Source organism: Panthera uncia (assembly GCF_023721935.1).
Source record: "Panthera uncia isolate 11264 chromosome A1 unlocalized genomic scaffold, Puncia_PCG_1.0 HiC_scaffold_17, whole genome shotgun sequence".
NCBI lineage: Eukaryota > Metazoa > Chordata > Mammalia > Carnivora > Felidae > Panthera > Panthera uncia.
The window spans coordinates 123,407,663-123,427,457 of record NW_026057577.1 but is presented as its reverse complement, the minus strand read 5'-3'; the positions used below and the strand labels follow the sequence as shown (position 1 = coordinate 123,427,457).

The 19,795-nt window shown below is 34.9% G+C and overlaps 1 protein-coding gene and 1 non-coding gene across 7 annotated transcripts in view; one reads left to right on the top strand and one right to left on the bottom strand.

Moving 5' to 3' along the window:
• Positions 1-19,795, top strand: part of NIPBL (NIPBL cohesin loading factor) — a 199,522-nt gene that overhangs the window by 168,050 nt on the left and 11,677 nt on the right. For all 6 annotated transcript variants that reach the window (XM_049648156.1, XM_049648153.1, XM_049648150.1 and 3 more), the window contains 11 exons: positions 2,752-2,860; positions 4,389-4,525; positions 9,009-9,149; positions 9,270-9,363; positions 10,005-10,159; positions 10,683-10,773; positions 12,220-12,393; positions 12,791-12,981; positions 14,525-14,632; positions 16,185-16,385; positions 19,476-19,622. In XM_049648156.1, the coding sequence (XP_049504113.1) occupies positions 2,752-2,860; positions 4,389-4,525; positions 9,009-9,149; positions 9,270-9,363; positions 10,005-10,159; positions 10,683-10,773; positions 12,220-12,393; positions 12,791-12,981; positions 14,525-14,632; positions 16,185-16,385; positions 19,476-19,622 (1,548 nt within the window). The remainder of the gene's footprint in view (positions 1-2,751; positions 2,861-4,388; positions 4,526-9,008; positions 9,150-9,269; positions 9,364-10,004; positions 10,160-10,682; positions 10,774-12,219; positions 12,394-12,790; positions 12,982-14,524; positions 14,633-16,184; positions 16,386-19,475; positions 19,623-19,795) is intronic.
• On the bottom strand, positions 5,757-5,858 carry LOC125935904 (small nucleolar RNA U13). Its single transcript, XR_007461882.1, has one exon. It is a non-coding gene; the product is annotated as a small nucleolar RNA U13 (small nucleolar RNA).

Below are 19,795 nucleotides of genomic sequence, written 5' to 3'. Positions count from 1 at the left end.
GCACTATCAACAGTCACCAAATTATGGAAAGAGCCCAAATGTCCATTAACTGACGAATGGATAAAGAAGATGTGGTGTGTACACACACACACACACGCACGCACACACAATGGAATACTACGTGGTGATGAAAAAGAATGAAATCTTGCCATTTGCAACAACATGGGTGGAACTGGAGGATACTATGCTAAGCAAAATAGTCAGAGAAAGACAGATATATGATTTCACTCGTGGAATTTGAGAATCTCAACAGATGATCATAAGGGAAGGAAAAATAAGATAAAAACAGAGAGGGAGGCAAACCATTAAGAGACTCTTAAATATAAAGAACAAACAGGATTGCTGGGCAGGGGGTGTTGAATGGGTAACAGGCGTTACTGAGGATACTTTTTGAGTGCCGGGTGTCATATGTAAGAGATGAATCACTGGGTTCTATTTCCGAAGCCAAAACTACACTGTATGTTAACTAACCTGAATATAAATTAAAAAAGAAAGAATTGATTTCTACTTTAACTCAGTAATCACATCATATAGATTAAAGAAAATCTTTAAAACTTTTAGAAGAAAATATATGTGAATATATTTTTGACCTTTCTGTAGGGAAAGATTTCTAAAGGATTTCTTAAACAAGTTCCAAAACCATTAACCTTAAAAGATTGATGAATTTCATTGCATTAGAATGAAGTACAATTTTTTAATCAAAAGACATCTTAACACAAGTCACAAACTAGGAAATGGTATTTGGTACACATGTGTAAGAAAGGATCCTTAGAGTATGTGAAGAACTCCTCTCCTACAAATCAACATAATTTTCCAAGTAGGAAAATAGGTAAAAGTCATGATTAAGCATTTCATACAAGAAATAGCATATATGGCCTATAGGGTGTTCAACCTCGTTATTAATATGGGAAATACAAATCAGTACTATATCTTACACCCATTTCATTGGCAAAAATTGAGAAATCAGGTGATAACAAATGATGGAGAAGAGATGGATTAAACAATATCTCTTTACTACTAACTGAGAAAATACAACCAAATTGAAAAAATATAGCATTATTTCATAAAGTTAACATTTATATATCCTGTGACCTAGCAGTTCCACCTGAAGGTATATACCCAAGAAAACCTCGCATATGTGTGCCAGGAGACAGATAAAAAGAGTGCTCGTGCCACTAAAAAAGTGTAATTAACCTGTCTTCAGAATAGATCAATTAATTGCAATATTGACACACAGTAGCTGTTGTATAGCAGTTCAAATGAATAAAATGTAGTCATTTGCAACAACCTGGATTACAGTTAGGGACATAATGTTGAGTGAACAAGGCAAGACTACAGAAGACTACGTCCACTATAATACCTTTTAGAAAGTTGAAAATGAAGCAAAATTATGAACAGTATACAGCTGACACCATTTTTTAAGCAAAAAAAAGTTATAAAATTCCTGATAATGGTTACCTTGAAGTGAAACAGAAAGATGGAATAAGGGAAAGGGGAGTGCATTGGGAAATAAAGGTTTATGGAAATGTTCTTGAGTTGGGTTCACAGTAAGTAAATCAATTAAAAGGGCACATAGCAATATGTATTTATACTATTGTGTACACTTTATATCTTGGAGAGGAAAAAACAAGAGGGGATTATTTTCTGCTCCTGCCTGGAAGAGGCTAGCATGCAGTTTTAATAGCTGCTTAAGGAATTGAGTTATAGAGCAGGACAAGGAGAATTTGCTGTACAGAGAAAAAACTAAAAATTGAAATTTTCTTTATTTCTTTAATTTGAAGAGGATGAGGGCAGTGTATGCATTATGTTATTCTGATTGCTGTCAACTGTTTTAATCATTCATGCATCTTGTAGTGAAGGTTTAAACTTGAGCTTTCCAATATTAGCCACATGTGTCTTTTAAACTTAATTTGAATTTTTATTTGTATTTAATTTTAACTCCTCAGGCGTACTAGCCACATTTCATGTGTTCAGTAGCTGCATTTGTCTTGTGGCAACCATATTGGACAGCACAGATACAGAACATTTCCATCATTGCAGCAAGTTATATTGGACAGCACTGGAACTCTTCATGAAAATCACATATACACTTCAACTTCTTTATAGCCCAAAGTTGTATTTGCTAATCTGTATTAAGAAAACATATACCTTAGATGACTTTACAACTGACCTGTGATTGTAAAAGTTTGAATTGGTTTTACTTTTTGGCCATAGTTAGACTGATCTTTTCTCCTCATCTCATCATTCCCAACACTTTTCTAACATTGTTTATTAATAGTTTGGCAAAGGATAATACAGAAAAGAAATCTAGCCTATGTTTTATAATTTTAAAATTTAAGATGCAATTCAGATGAAGTTATAATTATATAGAAAGTATAATTAACTCTTACTTTTTTGAGATATCAAAGGATTTGAAATAATGAGGAATAGAATTCTAATTCTTCAAAATATTTCAACTAGCATTGGGCATTAAGGAAGGTCACCTTTCTCATTTCTCTCATATCGTACCTCAGTTCCTACACACAGCAATTTAAATACTCCATACTAACATCGCTTGAAAGTATTTATAAATTACTGGTTTATAAGATATTTTAAAACATTTGCTATATATTTTTGTTTATTTGCATTTTCCATATTGTTAATGACAAATTGAAAAGCTTATTACTTATGGACACATTTAATGCGTTTATATTATTATTGCCTAATGAATAATTATACTGGGATTTTTTTTTTATATATATACATATATAGTTGTTGAAGTCCGAAGAGGATTCCTCATATAAACCTGTGAAGAAAGCTTGTACTCAACTTGTTGATAACCTAGTTGAGCACATTCTTAAATATGAGGAATCTCTAGCTGGTAAGACATTTTATATATTGGTCATTAAGTTGATTTTATAAGATATTTTAAAATACTTTGGGCACATTTCTCAATTTTGCCTCTGGTTCTGCTTAGCCTAATTAACTACTTCACTTTTAAATGAAGGTGGGTTTTTTTTGTTTGTTTGGTTGGTTTTTTTTTTTTTGTGGTGTTGTTCATTTGGTGTTACATCCTAGATTATATTGTTTAGGTTAACTAAGATTACCTAGAGCAGTATAATAAAAGCCTAGGCCTCATCTCTTCTACATATCTTTTAGATGTCATGTTGTACAGACGTAAAAGTCCAGGGGCTAATATGTATTTAGTTAGTTGCACTCATCCTAAAACTGTTTGGTATCTTTTAAATGATAAAAAACTTTCTCTCAAAATGAAACTGTTTTAACTATTATAAAAATGTTTTTAAAAGATTTGTAGTACATTCCTAATATCATTTATAATTGTTATGTAAAATGTGCTTAATCTTGAGCTAGATAAAGCAGCTAATATTTTTTAAATTGACAAATTCCTTAAATGCTTAATATTTTACATTATCTATTACATTATTTAACAGTCACAAATCTGAAGCTATTAATCAGATTATAAGTAAATATATAAAACTGTAAAAGCTATAATTGATAATCTCTCACTTAAAGCACCCAAGACTAACATTACTTCCCATCTCTTAATGTACATTGATGAGGAACAATAGTCAGCCTTGGTCATCCTCCAGAATTGGGGGCCAGTTGCCTCTTGCAGAGGTACCATGATGGCACCTAAGGAAATTGTTGGTATCCTTTATATTTTTATGCCTTTTTTTTTTTTAACTTTTTTTTTCATTTTCCATGTGTACCTCTTTTTCTTTTTATCTCCTAGTTCTGTTTCCCTTATTTTTGCCTCTCCTAGATTTTAAGGGTGATACTGTTGTCACTTAATGTTGAAAATTGTTAATCTCTTCTAAAAACTAATTTGCCTCCTAAGAACCATTGTATCTCCTAACTAACAGCATTTTCCTCCCACTGGAGCAGCAGTGGGTTTACCTTTCTGATGTAGCCCTGGTCCAGCTTCTTAATTTGTCACTCCAGTCTTTTAACATTCTTCTCCCGCTGCAGCTTTGCTTTTTTCCCAGTGCCTTCAAACACGGTATCACCTCAGCTAAATTGCTTTTGTCCTGCTTTGCTAACTTGCCCATACTGACTTCCATCCATTTTTAGATATAAGAAACACCATGTTTATTCCCAAAAGCCCATTCCTAAACTTCTTAACTCATTCTATTTTTTTTAACTTCAGTCCTCCACCACTCAGTGTAAAATTTGCCTTGCATAATGGAGCCTCTTTGGTCTTTTATTCTTAATGTATGTAATATGTATAATAAAAAAAAATGTAGGAAGTCTAGTATCATAAGAAATGCTAATCTTTTACTGAAGTATGTACTGAATCAGTTCAGGGGATAATATTGAGTAATTTAAATAATCTGTATAATTTCCACTGCCTTGTCGTATTTTAGTATCTTATTTCTCTGTTTTTCCAGACTCTGACAATAAAGGTGTGAATTCTGGAAGATTGGTAGCTTGCATAACCACTTTGTTCTTATTCAGCAAAATAAGACCTCAGCTCATGGTTAAGCATGCCATGACTATGCAGCCATACCTTACCACTAAATGTAGTGTAAGTATAGAGCTGTCCTCTTTTTTTATGTCTTACCATGTAGTATTTTAAATTTAGAATTCACATTGTGTCATCCACATTTTAAATGATCGACTGTGTCATGTACTCAAATATATGTTCTAATATTTGTGGCAAGTTATATAAGACATCATTTTTCTGATATATTAAAAATGAAGTTCTGACTTCATTTCTCCATAAGCTCCTCAAGTTAAATGCTTATTAAATGCTTCCTAAATGTTGTAACTATTGTTAAGACCTCAAGAGTGAATGAGGCAGAGTTCCTCTCACTAAGAAATTTACTCTTTTAGATTCTGAATTTGCTTTTCATTTGTCATTTCAATATATTTTGAGTATATTTATTTTCTAATACATCAGTAGGTTGAATATGGAAAATCTAGTATATCAGAGATGTTAGGTGGCTGTTTTAAATTAATATTGCACATACTCTGTTATTCTAAGATAAAATGTGAAAATCAAATAAAACATTGCTTATATAAAATAATCCAGCAGTTTATATGACAGCATGGTGAGTTAAATGGCTTGTTACAAACACTAAATTTTGAAATATTCTAAAAACTTTAAAATGTAAAGTTTTTTTTACTTACTATGTCCCCAGTGTTCCTAAGGAGCTAATTTTAACTGTTTTCTCTACAAGATTTGTTTTGCTGCTATGGTCTGGTTTTCTGGTGATCTAAATTAGGAAGTTCTAGATGAAAAACCTCAGGATGTCCTGAGAAATTTTAAGAACCAGAAGATAAATATATATAAAAACAACATTATAATAATTTCTGAGACCCTAATTCTATCTTTAGGGTTTGTATTAAATTCAGAAATAAATTGATTAATATGTATTCTATGGCCAATAATAATAGCTAATATTTATTGAACACAGTACCAAATACAGTGAAAAATTTTATATACATTATATCATTTACCTTGTGAAGTATTATCATTATTACCTCAGCTCTACAGATAAGGAACTGAAGCTTTGAGAATATAAATAACTAGCCCAGTATCACACAGCTGACCAGTCCCAAAGCTAGAATTCAACCCCATGTCTGTCTGCTTCTAGGACTATAACGAAACTTGCATAAATGGCCCTTGTTTGAATCAGTATTTTTTTTTTTAGCAAGATTACTTTGAAAACATTTTGTGTAATCTCTGTGTGTGTGTGTGTGTGCGAGTGCGAGTGCACACACTCGCATGCAGACATACATAAATGTTTTTATCACGTCAGATGGGTAATGTGCCAAGGTCGTAACAAGGTTTGAGAGGCACATTTCACATAATACCATGAACACCCAATCATCACACTTATGGACTACAAAAGGATCTATAAATATATTTTTTATTTGACCCTGTAGGTATGCCAAAAGGAAGGATGAATGTTGGAAAGTTTTATACACACACGAAGTTTTTATATAAATAAGGCCATCTCCTATGTGTTAGACACATTTAAATGTTTGTTTTTTGTACCCTACCTCCATCTTTATTCTTCTTCACCTCAGGAGAAACAACCTGGATTATCCTACATATTATATCCATGCTTCTGTAATTGTGCACATGCACACATATATAACTGGTTGACTGGGTTTTTAAAAATCAGGTTATGGAGTGCCTAGGTAGTTCAGGTAGTTAAGGGTCAGACTCTTGATTTCGGCTCAGGTCATGATCTCATGATTCATGGGATCCAGCCCTGTGTCGGGCTCTGGGCTGAAGGTGCAGAGCCTGCTTGGGATTCTCTCTCCCTCCCTCTCCCTCTGCCCCTCTTCCACTCATGTTCTCTGACTGTCTCAAAATAAATAAACTTTAGGGGCGCCTGGGTGGCGCAGTCGGTTAAGCGTCCGACTTCAGCCAGGTCACGATCTCGCGGTCCGTGAGTTCGAGCCCCGCGTCAGGCTCTGGGCTGATGGCTCGGAGCCTGGAGCCTGTTTCCGATTCTGTGTCTCCCTCTCTCTCTGCCCCTCCCCCGTTCATGCTCCGTCTCTCTCTGTCCCAAAAATAAATTAAAAATGTTGAAAAAAAAAATTAAAAAAAAAAAATAAACTTTAAAGAATCCGATTATGTTATATACCTATCATACATATCCGTATTGTATGTGTATAGATTATCCATTTTATGGATATTCTATGATACATTTAGCCATTTCCCAATTTGGCAGATACTTACATTGTTGCCTATTGATAGGGACTACAAAACAATGCCTTAACAGACATTCCTATTCATATACCTCTAAATACTGTGCTTTTTATTCTTTGGGATACATCCTACAGGATGGACTTGCTAGATTAAGGGAATGTTCTTTTGGTTCTGGTTTTGGGTTTTTAATAGATTTTTCCTGATTGCTGGTGGGCTTGTTTTAGAGCCTCTTTGGAAACCAGTGAAGGACCATCTGTGTCATTTTTACACTCTTTGCCAGTCAGGTGCAAAGCAATAGTTCATTTTGCTTCATTTTCCCTTCCTTGATTTCCAAGAAGATTGAGCATCTTTTTTATGATATTAACCAATTGTACTTAATTATCTATGATTTGACTGTATGTGTACATGTATATTTATATGTCATTTGACCATTTTACCTTTGAATGGTGGGGCTTTTTTTCTTTCCTTTTTTGGGAAACTCTTTAGTCTAAATTTTTTATTTTTTTTTTTAAATTTTTTTTTTTCAACATTTTTTATTTATTTTTGGACAGAGAGAGACAGAGCATGAACGGGGGAGGGGCAGAGAGAGAGGGAGACACAGAATCGGAAACAGGCTCCAGGCTCCGAGCCATCAGCCCAGAGCCTGACGCGGGGCTCGAACTCACGGACCGCGAGATCGTGACCTGGCTGAAGTCGGACGCTTAACCGACTGCGCCACCCAGGCGCCCCAGTCTAAATTTTTTAGATGTTGAAACATCTTATGTTATAATCATTTCAGATATTTATCTTCATATTATGTTCTTTTGTTCTTTTCCTTCACGATTTCCGTCTTTAAATTTTTCTTCTAGATTTTAAGATACTTCTTTTACTTGATTTTCTAGGCTGATAAGAGTAATTCAAAGTAAAATTTTAGCTGTGATTCTCAGATGAATTTATTTTGACAAAAACTCTTCGTTCCCTAGACCCACTGTAACTCATCCCTTGTTGCTTAAAGCACGTGGGAGTGGGAGACAGCAAGGAACGGCAAGGTTTCTGTGCTACTTAGAAGTATTCATCTTATTTTTTTTACTTAATCCTATGGGTATGATGAGAGGATGGATGAATGTCAGGTGGGCACGTGTTAATCAGCTCAAAAAAGTTCAAAATGAATGTCAGTAACCTGTTGCTAAGAATAAAGAGTGATTAACTTGACTAAATAAAAACATATATTGAATGTCTTCACAAAAATAACTAGTAACTGGTTGCCTTGGGGCAGGGGTGCTGGGTAACGAGAGGATAGGGGGGTGGGAAAGAGATTTTTTTTTTTTTGGAAAGAGACTTTATTATAAATTCTTTAATAAACTTTTGGTTTTTTAAAATATTCTGCCTATTTTTTAAACTGCTTAGTTTTTAATAAAAGTTTTAAACTTTTTTAATATTAAAATTTAATTTTTCAAATTTTAAAATAAAGAAGTCTTATATCTAGTTCTGGGATTCTGTATTTTCATCTGTCATAAAAAGGGTTAACAGAAGACTTCTCAACCTGAGCACGATTGACATTTAGGATTGGATTATTATTCTTTGTTGTCAAGAACTGTTCTGAGCATTACAGGATGTTTGTCAGCATCCTTGGCCTCTGTCCACTGGATGCCAGTAGTACCCCCCAACTCCCCTCTTGGGGCAATAAAAATGTCTCCAGACATTGCCAGATATCCCATGGAGACACACTCACCCCCAGTTGAGAACTACTAAGTTAACATACTCCAGTTTGAAAAATACTGATCTTAAAAAACAGTATCAGTCTTGGTAAAATACTCAGTTAATAGTTAAACATCTTTGTTCAGAATTGGCTTGTATTAACGTTTTAGGGGAAAAAAAGAGTAACTGTACCATTGTGATTAAGTGACCGAAAGGTTACATGGTAACTTAGTGGCAGAGCTAGAATCCAGGTTCCTGATACTGGCTTATGCTCTTCCTTACGTAGGTTAAAAAAAAACTTAAGTCTTTTTTGGGGACCCTGGGTGGCTCAGTTAAGTGTCCGGCTTTTGGTTTCATGTCAGGTCATGATCTCACAGTTCATGAGATCAAGCCCTGAATTAGGCTGTGCGCTGACAGCACAGAACCTGCTTGGGATTCTCTGTTTCCCTCTCCCTCCTTCCCCTGCCGCCATCCCTGCCCCACTCACTCATTCTCTCTCTCTCTCTCTCTCCCAAAATAAACATTAAAAGTAAAGCATCTGGTAGTCTTTTTTTTTTTTTTAACTGAAACTTGACATTCATAATACCTCAACCCTCAAATTCATAAAAGTGTATAAACTTTCTTGTCAGACTCTGATATTCATAAAACACTGATTTTATCCTTGTAGACACAAAATGATTTCATGGTTATCTGCAATGTTGCAAAAATCCTGGAGCTGGTTGTACCACTGATGGAGCATCCAAGTGAAACTTTCCTTGCTACTATTGAAGAAGATTTAATGAAGCTTATCATCAAATATGGCATGACTGTAAGTATTCAGTGTACCGTCTCTATTGATTAGTATAAAATTCACAAATGCTAGCTAAATCATATGGTTTACTTTTGTCTTTAACTCTTGCCTAAATGGTAACATTTTTTTATCTTTTAGGTAGTGCAACATTGTGTGAGCTGTCTGGGAGCAGTTGTAAATAAAGTGACACAAAATTTTAAATTTGTGTGGGCCTGTTTCAATAGATACTATGGTAAGTTCAGTGCCTGGGCTTTGAAGTTATTCTGATGGATCCTGTAGTGCGTCTAGCTCCTTTTTAAAAACACATCTGATAGGGGCGCCTGGGGGGCTCAGTCGGTTAAGCGTACAACTCCGGCTCAGGTCATGATCTCGCAGTCCGTGAGTTCGAGCCCCGCGTCAGGCTCTGTTTTGACAGCTCACAGCCTGGAGTCTGTTTCAGATTCCGTGTCTCCCTCTCTCTCTGACCTTCCCCCATTCATGGTCTGTCTCTGTCTCAAACGTTAAAAAAAATTTAAAAACACATCTGATAAAGACAGCATCAAGGGAATTGTTAAGAGGTGTGATTGTCTCAGAAGCAATATTTTCTAGCACCTTTTGTATTTCCTTAATAACTGAATATAATCACTTCAGGAATTTACCTCATAAGTAACTGTTGGTCAGTTTTCTGCCCACTATGTAAAATAAAATTTAAATACCATTTTTTTCTTATATTAATTCTTTTAGGCTGTAAGGTATTCATTCTGTCATAATTCTAGATGTGTGTGACTCTTAAGAACATTAGTAAAATTTAACTCTAACAACTTAGCAATAATTATTTGAAGATAATAATTCAAGGATAAAACATTATAAATAAATATTACTTATCTTTATTAGGTGCCATTTCAAAATTAAAAAGTCAGCACCAGGAGGATCCAAATAACACTTCACTTCTGACAAACAAACCAGCACTTCTTAGATCCCTTTTCACTGTTGGAGCACTATGTCGGCATTTTGATTTTGATCTAGAAGATTTTAAAGGCAACAGTAAGGTACGATTCTAATATTACCTAGTATGCTATAAAAAATAGGACTGTGTGACCCTGTGAACTGAAAATTACTAATGACCCAGGATGAAAGCAGCTTTATAGTAGTCTGGTTTAATGAGAATTCTGAAGCAGTGCTACCCAAAACCTGGTCCTCAGACTAGCCTCTGATCAACCAGCTGTTTGTTACTGATTTGTCATAAGAAGCTTATACAAGTTATATCAGCTTTGTAAGAGTAGACACACTGGGTTAAGCAGCTGACTTTTTTTTTTTTTTAACTTCCTCAATGAAGGAGCAGTACATTAATTTGCATTTTACACAGGCTTCTTTGTCACACACTTTTATTTTGAATGTCACCATTCTAAAATTTATGGATTATAAACTTGTGATTTATTCTTCAGTAAAGTTCACATGCAGAAATTCTCATTGTTTGCTTTTAGGCTTTTTCTTTTATAATTGAAAGAGAAGTTTCAACTGAGAGAAGTTACTCTTCTTCATACACATTAATGTGTTTTTTTTTTCCCTTAGGTTAACATAAAGGATAAAGTACTTGAATTATTGATGTATTTTACAAAACATTCAGATGAAGAAGTACAAACAAAAGCCATCATTGGTCTAGGTAAGTTAAGTCTAAATTTCTTTATAATCTTAGTTGTTTGAGAGGTTGAGCAAATTTGGAAATATTGTGAGTCTACACTGTTTTTTTATTTAAGTATGTTTCTACTCACAGTAGGATTTGGTATATAGACTATAGGATTGGGGATTAAGACACCTGGGTTCCATTCTTGGCTCAGCCAGTGACTTTCTAGGTGACCTTGAGCAAGTCATATAACTACTCTGTTCATCAGAGAAATTTTATTTTGGTAGCATTAACAATGTTTGTAATTTAATATGCATGAACAGTGGTCCGTATTAGTCTTTTGAACAAAAATGAGAAATAAATTTTTAGTTACCCAAACCTTACTAAATGTTTACTGATTTCTTTAAATAAACTTAAATCTTAGAATCTTAGTCCTCCTTCATCCCTTTCATAGCAAATCAACTAAAAATTCAGATATCACTTACTTTAGGGAAGTTCTATTGAAATAGTGTTAACTTCAAGCCAAATGTGTACCTCTGAATATTAAGTCTGGACATATGTTATATGAAGTGGGTAAACTTACAGTGTTAATCCAGAGAACAAATAGTGCAAATTTTAACTTGAAAAAGTAGCACTGTCTACAAAATACTACCTCTAGACCAGTTAATAAATGACATCTTGCTTGTGTGACCTTGGACTAGTTATCTGATCACTCTATGCTTTGAGTTTAGTTTGTATTTGGCATCAATAATACTTGCTATCATTAAGGATCTTCATCTTGTCTTACATAAATAAGTGTTTTGTACAAATAAACATGAATAGTATTATTTTGCTACTTATCAACTTATGGTTATAGAATTCAGCATTGTGGCTTCATTATAATGCCATAAAAATAAATGGAAGATATTATTAGCTCTAGTTTATTTTAGAATTTTTCTGTTTCATCAAATGGATATATATATACACACACATTTATTTATTTATTTTTTAATAATGCCAATGTAGTACCTTCTGCTAGGGATCTAAAAAATGTTTACAGACGTTACCTCTTAAATCCTGATAACGTCCCTTTGAGGTAGGTGGGTGGTAAATATTATTGTCCCCATTTTACAGATGGAGAATTGAGGCACAGAGAGATTATGTGACTCACCCAAGGTCACACTACAAGTCAGTGGTGGACCAGGAATAGAACCCAAGACACCTGACTCCTAATCCACTCCCCTAGCCACTAGGCCCTGCTCCCTCCTCAAGGTTTCCTCTTGTGTGAAATTCTCCTTTGAAATGCAATTTCTTGTTTTTAATTCATGGGGAAAGAAGTACCTGCTCTAATACTTCTCTGGGTAAGGCCACTAGCATATATTCTTCTGGTCATTTTAAGTTTTAATGTTTGAAAAGGAGCTCTTTCATATAAATTATAAACATTTTCATTAAGTATTACATTTAATTTTAATATGAATATATCAAGACATTTTTTTGTCTCTTTAGGATTTGCCTTTATTCAGCATCCAAGTCTAATGTTTGAGCAAGAGGTGAAAAATCTATATAATAACATTTTATCTGATAAGAACTCCTCAGTAAATTTAAAAATACAAGTTTTAAAAAACCTCCAGACCTACCTACAAGAAGAGGATACACGTATGCAACAAGCAGACAGAGACTGTAAGTGAAGATGTATTTTTAAATTTCACATTGTGGCTGGAGTTAGAATACTGTCCGACTCTTTTAATCCAGACACCTGAATTTCCTTATCTGTTATATGATAGATACGATGTGTCTATATACATGTGTAACGTGTATACATAATATGTATTATATGATGTAACACATGTGCAGACATTAACATTTTGCAGGAGGATAGGGGTTGTAATTCTCATCAGGTGCCTCTCAATGAGGCGCGCGCACACACACACACACACACACACACACACACACACAAAGATTAAGAGCCATTGAGCCAGAGTATTACCTATAATTTTGTACTTTTGACTGTGGCCTAATTTGGTGTAATTCGTAAAGTTGATACACATGTTCTTAATATGTTTACTTCCTTTTGCAGGGAAGAAAGTTGCAAAACAGGAAGATCTAAAAGAAATGGGTGATGTGTCCTCAGGGATGAGTAGTTCCATCATGCAGCTTTACCTCAAACAGGTGCTTGAGGCGTTTTTTCACACCCAGTCAAGTGTACGCCACTTTGCCCTGAATGTCATTGCGTTGACGCTAAACCAGGGTCTTATCCATCCAGTTCAGGTGAGTCTGTTTGATAGTGGCAGCACTTATTGAAAGAACCAGATTTGTTACCATTTGATGACATTGTGATTATACAATACTAGTTCTTTATTCATCTTAGTTGTTAATTTTTTATCCATTCAGGATAAAAAAGAATCCATCTCCTAGGTTGTCATTACTGTAAAATACCCATATGTTCATAATATTGTATTTATCGAACACATTTCCAGTTTACATTGGTAGAATATGTACTTGGAATCAGTTTTCTAAGTAGGGATGGTTTGTTTTAATCCATATTGACTCTTATCCCTAAGAACCAATAGCCTGTAATGTCAAGAGAGTTAACTGGGGTTCAGAGTATTATCTGTTAACAGGGTGGATTGTAAGTCCATAGAAAAGTAAATCATATTACCTAAGCTCAGTTCCTTCATCTGTAAGTTGGAGGTAATACCACCTACCTAATACCTCAGCACACTGATGTGAGGACTAACTGACATAATAAAGATATATTAGCATCACTGAGAATTGGCAGCTGATGCTGACGTAGTAGTGTATACACTGTCTGACATGTTCAGGAGAGTACCATAAGCTACAGAAGGGAATTTACTAGACAACCAAAAGCCTGTATCCTTTAAAATTTTTATTTTGCCTGTTTTTTGTGGAACTTCTTCTAAAATATGCTATATGTGAGTATGCTTTGTTCTTCCCTGTGTCCTGAAATAAAACACACTGATGAATTCTAAGAACAAACAAGGACATTCTCTTATGACACCATAATGCAGTCATCAAATTCATGAGATTTAACACTGATATAGTCCATTTTCAGATTTTGCCAGCTGAGCCAGTAATATTCTTTATGGACTTTCTTCCCCCAAGTCAGGGTTTAATCCATGATCATCCTTTTCAGTTAGTGCTGTGTTGACATTTTTTAAGCTGTTGTTTGTTTGTTTGTTTGTTTGTTTGTTTGTTTTCAGGTCTCCTCACTGCTGATTCAGATTCACTTAACATGGTATTGGTGTTTCTTAATCTTAGAAGTCCAGTAAATATGGCTGTTACCAGAACACTAGCTGTCGAACTGTCTGATCATTGAAGCCCTATATATAAAATCAGTGTTGCAAAAAAATTTATATTTTTCTGGTTTTGAGTATGAAAGGCAAAGTATATTTTGCCCTGTATTATCTTTACATAGCAAATTCAGTCAAGCTTGAAAAATTACTGGATTATACATTTGCATTATATATCATAATCTTAAGTGGGTATTATTCTTAGTGTAGGAGCCCTTTATGTATGATTAAAGAACCTTTACTTCACACAGAAATTGTTTCCTTTTCATCAGTATTTTTGCTGATGCTTCATTTTTTTATTTGTTTTTTTTTTTCCTTTAAGGTAAATCTAAGGGAAGATTAATCATTTTTAAAAGAACACTAAAACATGACATTTATAGGAAGGCCTATAAAGCCGAATTCATATATCCCAGTTATATAGCAAGTTTTAACATATGTCATGAGACATACAGAGCTTTTACTACTGTGATGTCTTATAAACTCTTTATTTTTATTTTTAGTGTGTACCATATTTAATTGCTATGGGAACAGACCCAGAACCAGCTATGAGGAACAAGGCTGATCAGCAACTGGTGGAAATCGACAAAAAATATGCTGGATTCATTCATGTATGTATTTTTAAATTGTATAACCTAAATTTAAACATCTTCGGTATACCATTTCCTTGATAAAGGTCCTGCCCATCTTCATATTAGAATAACATATTTTGCTTAGTACAGTAAAACCTTGGTTTGTGAGCATAATTTGTTCCAGAACCATGCTTATAATCCAAAGCATTTGCGTATCCAAGCGAATTTCCCAATAAGAAATAACGGAAACTCAGATGATTCATTCCGCATCCCAAAAATATTCATATAAAATGATTACAATACTGTAATATAATACAAAATAATAAAATACAAAATATAAAGAAAAATAAATAAATTAACCTGCACTTACCTTTGAAAACTTTCGTGGCTGGTGTGAAGGAGACGAGAGAGGAGGGTTATTGTGTAGGACAACTTTCACTATCACTAACGGAATCACTGCTCTCTGTTGGCTCATTGGAATCTTTTTCTGTATGGGAGCCATTGTGTACACTCACACGGATGTTGACTACGGTATGGTATTAATAAACTCTTGTCATATATTGTAATGTAACTGGCAATAAAACAGCAGAGGAAAAGGGTCTATATCTGCAAGCAACCTGACCTAGAATGAAGCAAAGCATTCCTAGGCTTGCTGTTGTATGGAAAGCAAAGGACTGTCCATAGGTGCTTTGAAGTGACCAAAAAATACACTAGTGCCAGTTGTGGGCACCTTCCAACGTTCTGAAAAATCACTGATTTCTGCCAAACACCGAAGCCTGAGACCGAGCATCCAAGCATGGGAGATGATCACCCACGATCCCTTAGTGAGAGAGAGAGAGACAGAGAGACGGAAGAACCATTGGCTCAGTTGTGATCATGTGATGTTTGGCATCATGTACTACTCGTATTGCAAGACATTGTTCGTTTATCAAGTTAAAATTTATTAGAAATGTTTGCTCAGGGCATCTGGGCGGCTCAGTCAGTTACACGTCCAACTGCAGCTCAGGTTATGATATCACAGTTCATGGCTTCGAGCCCCATGTCCGGCTCTGTGCCGGCAGCTCAGAGCCTGGAGCCTGCTTTGGATTCTGTGTCTCCCTCTGTCTCTGACCCTCACCCACTCACACTTTGTGTCTCTGTCAAAAATAAACATTAAAAAAAATGTTTGCTCATCTTGCAGAACACTCACAGAGCAAGTTACAATCCAAGGTTTTACTGTATTTACTTCTAAACATGCAACTGAGTTTGTCCCCCAAGCTTTTTATTCTCATTTAAAATTAACTCTTAAAACTGAGCTAGAGGTGATAGTCCAGCAAGCGTGCTGGACTAAAAGTAAGGTTGCCTGGGTTCTAGTCCCTACAGTGTGATCTTGGCAGTAATGGCTTTCTGGGTCTTGATTTTTTCTTATATAAAACAAGGGGGTTGCAGTAGATGATCTCTGATGTTCCTTACAGCATTTGAGTTCCATGATTTTATGATTTTAAGTAAGAAAACTAAACAGTGGAGTTAGCCTCTGCTTATAATATTCAAAGTATAGTTTTAACTTGACTCTTAATTTCCATTACAAAAATGAGCCTTTTATTGATTTCAGATGAAAGCAGTGGCTGGTATGAAGATGTCCTACCAGGTACAACAGGCAATCAACACATGCCTAAAAGATCCTGTGAGGGGTTTCAGACAAGACGAGTCCTCTAGCGCTTTGTGTTCACATCTTTACTCCATGATCCGTGGAAATCGCCAACACAGACGGGCCTTTCTAATTTCTTTACTCAACCTCTTTGATGACACAGCAGTAAGCATAAAAACCTTTTTATTTTAAGAAAATAAATGTTGTATAAATTTTATGCCTAAAGTAGTCAGCATTTTGAAAATATGACCATTTTAGTCAATAATAGTGACTATATTAAATATGTGTTTCTTTACATCTTCTTATATTAATTACAAGGTATATAGTCAAATTTGGAGGGGAAGTTTCACATGAATATAAATACAGTGAGCGATAAAGTAGTATAACTGTGTCTCCATACTGAGTATCTTATGAACTTTGATAATAGTTCCTTTAAGCATAACTTTAAATAAGGTACATCACTTAAATTATCACTTTGGAGGATAAGTTACTTCAGTAAATAAGGTCAGACTTCACTTATTCCTGCTACAGTCAAATATTATTAGAATAACTGTTCCAGGTTTTTGGCTACTGAAGTCCTTATTTGTTCAACTTGACTTCCTTAATAAAGAGCCCACTTGTGTGTAATTACAATTTTGACCCTTTGGGCTATTGCACAAGTTGCACTGGCCAGGCCCATAAACGAACAAAATAGAAGGCTCTGTTGTTTAAGCTTACCTCTTAATTTATTCATTCATTTTACACACATATTTATTCAGCACCTGCTATGTGTGGTAGTCATTGTGCTAAGAGATGAAGATAAAATGGTGGATAGGACAGATTTAGTATCTGCCCATATAGAGCTTTACCAGTTAGTCTGTGTTTGTGTGTAAAGCTTTGAAAAGAACAAAAGAAATATTTTTTGTATTTAATCACTTACAAGTTGATTGTTATGATCCCAAAACCAGATTTTTTTCAATAAAACAAAATTTAAATTACCAGAATGTAGATACCTTACTAGGCCTCTTTTTTTTAAGTACTACATGAAATTTTTTGATATGTGATCTAGTAGATAAATATTACAAGCACTTATTTCAGAAGTACTTGGACTATCATTTAATCATCACCATGACCATCATCATCATCATGTCATCATCAGTATTAAGTTTTCATGGTATGTAGGACATCATGCTAGGAGTGGAAAATGGTATGATATAGTGCTCTTGCCCTCAATGGATCTACCTCCCTCCAGTTGTGGAGACATGATAAAGGAAATAAATAATAGTTAAGGTTAGCATATTTTGAGTGCCAGGTGGTTCATACTGTTGATACTGCTCTAGTCCTTATCTCTTCTCCTGAGCTTCATTCCTGTGTGCTTTCATTGCCTGCTGTGTGTCTGTCACTAGCTCGATGTTCTGTCACCCCAGCATGAGCAATGCTAAGCTGGAAATTCAGCTGTCATAATGCAGTGCCGTCTCCTGTTTCCAGGAAAGGATGTCAGAGGAGGAACAAATCACTGAAGGCCTGGGAATTAGATGAGATGGACCTACTATTTAAGGCAGGGGTAAAAACATAATAAAGGCACAAAGATAAGAATGTGTGGGAAATAATGAATAGATTGTTATTTGACTGGAGCAGAAAGGTCATAATAAGGCATGGTTTATGGAAGATCTTGTAGACAGTGAAAAACCAGTAAAAGCATTTGAATGAAAGTAATGAGGACAGGTGCCAAAGGACATTTTTAGGAACATGGATTTTTTAGCATTGTGTTCACACTAGAGGTAACAAGGGACTGATCTATTATGATGGTGGTAGGAAAGGAAAGAAGCGTGAAGAAGTAATGAATGAGGCTGTGTAAGAATAGTCGAAGGATAACTGGAATATTCTTGTCCTGAGCACCTGAGAATAATAATAGGATTGCTGAAAAGGAGTTGGCTTGAGAAGGACATAAAAAGAGGAATAGTCGAAGAGAGAACTAAGGAGGAAGAAATTTTCAGGAAGGAAAGGGTGGAGGGTAGTGTCCAGTGCTACTCACAAGTCAAGAAGAGATTTTAAAAAATGGGAAGCAGTCAAGCAGTGAGGGACACAGGTCTGATTGTGATTGAAGAGTGGTAGGGAAGACAATGGGGGAGCAGCTCTAGAGTATTCTTTTAAGAAATTTGATTTTCGAAAGGGAAGAGCAATACAGGACTTCTTTATGACCAGAGTTGAAGAATTTCAGTTTTTAAAAGGTTTATTGAGAGTCGTCCTGAACATTTGCAGCTTAGGAGGAAACAGTATATATAAATTAATGTTAATAGATGAGGTAGAGTTCTGTGTTTGCGTTTCCCCAACTGTAACATGTAGATGTTGACACATATTTAAAAATAAAAAAATAGAGTGAAAGCAAGTTTATTCCATCTGTCCTACTGGATTTTGTTGTTGCTGTTGCCGCTGTTGGGTTTTATGTTGCTTGCATGGCAGGATAGGTGAGATGGTAGAAGGGAGTATGCTTTGATTGCTATATAGTTTTCATTTTTTTTCCTAAACTGTAAATGTTTTAAAGGAATTTAAATATTAATGTGCCTTTCTGTTTATATTCTGTATGGTTATGAAATGCTGAAAATCTCTGTTACTTCTTTTTAAAGCAAACAACCAGTAGTAACCCTAATTTTTGCTTACCTCAGTTTTTATAATGTGGGACTATGGTAGCACTGTCAGAACGACTGATATTCTAAATTATGTATATGTAGGAAACTGACAAATGTTTTTTGAATACGTGAGCTTTGATTTTTTTTTTTTTTTAACCCACATGTTAGTACTATTATTACTGCTTATTGTTGAGGGCAGAATAGTAACTGTGTGTAACTGATCTCCATATGGGTTAAACTCTTAGAAGCACAATGACAAATCATTATGATTCATATGTATACTTTCTGATGTGGTATGGATTTATCATAAAGATCCCATATACTCTATAAGAAAACTTGAGGGAATTCCACTTGGGTGCACTGAAAAATTTCACCTCTTCCCTTCTTGAGGTCCATGGTATACTTCATTATGAAATCTCTTAAGATGGGTATAAGATTATTTTATAAAATCCATTTCTGTTACCCCTCATCCGTTTTTCTTACCTCCCTTCCCTGCTCTCTCCCTCCCTCCCTCCCTCCTCCGCCCTTCTCTTTCAGAAGCATTAACTGAGGTGAAAGTGCCCTCTAATATTTTTTCTAAAAAGGATTTTTGGATGGATTTCTAGATTATCCACTAAACATGTGTACCTTTTTTTAAAATTTACAGAAAACAGAAGTGAATATGCTCTTGTATATAGCAGACAATCTAGCCTGTTTTCCATACCAGACACAGGAAGAGCCGTTGTTTATAATGCATCATATAGACATTACACTCTCAGTTTCTGGTAGTAACCTACTGCAGTCATTCAAGGAGGTAAGTTACACACATTACTATTCTTATGCATCTGTCAAAGTGCAGGCATGCTATTTTCACTGTTTTGTTTCCATTGTTCTTTTTTTTCTTTTCACAGGTATATAAAACCTTTCTAAATAATTTAAAATCTGGGCAGTGCTTGAATTGGGGAGAAGAAGTGGGTTGCTGTTTCA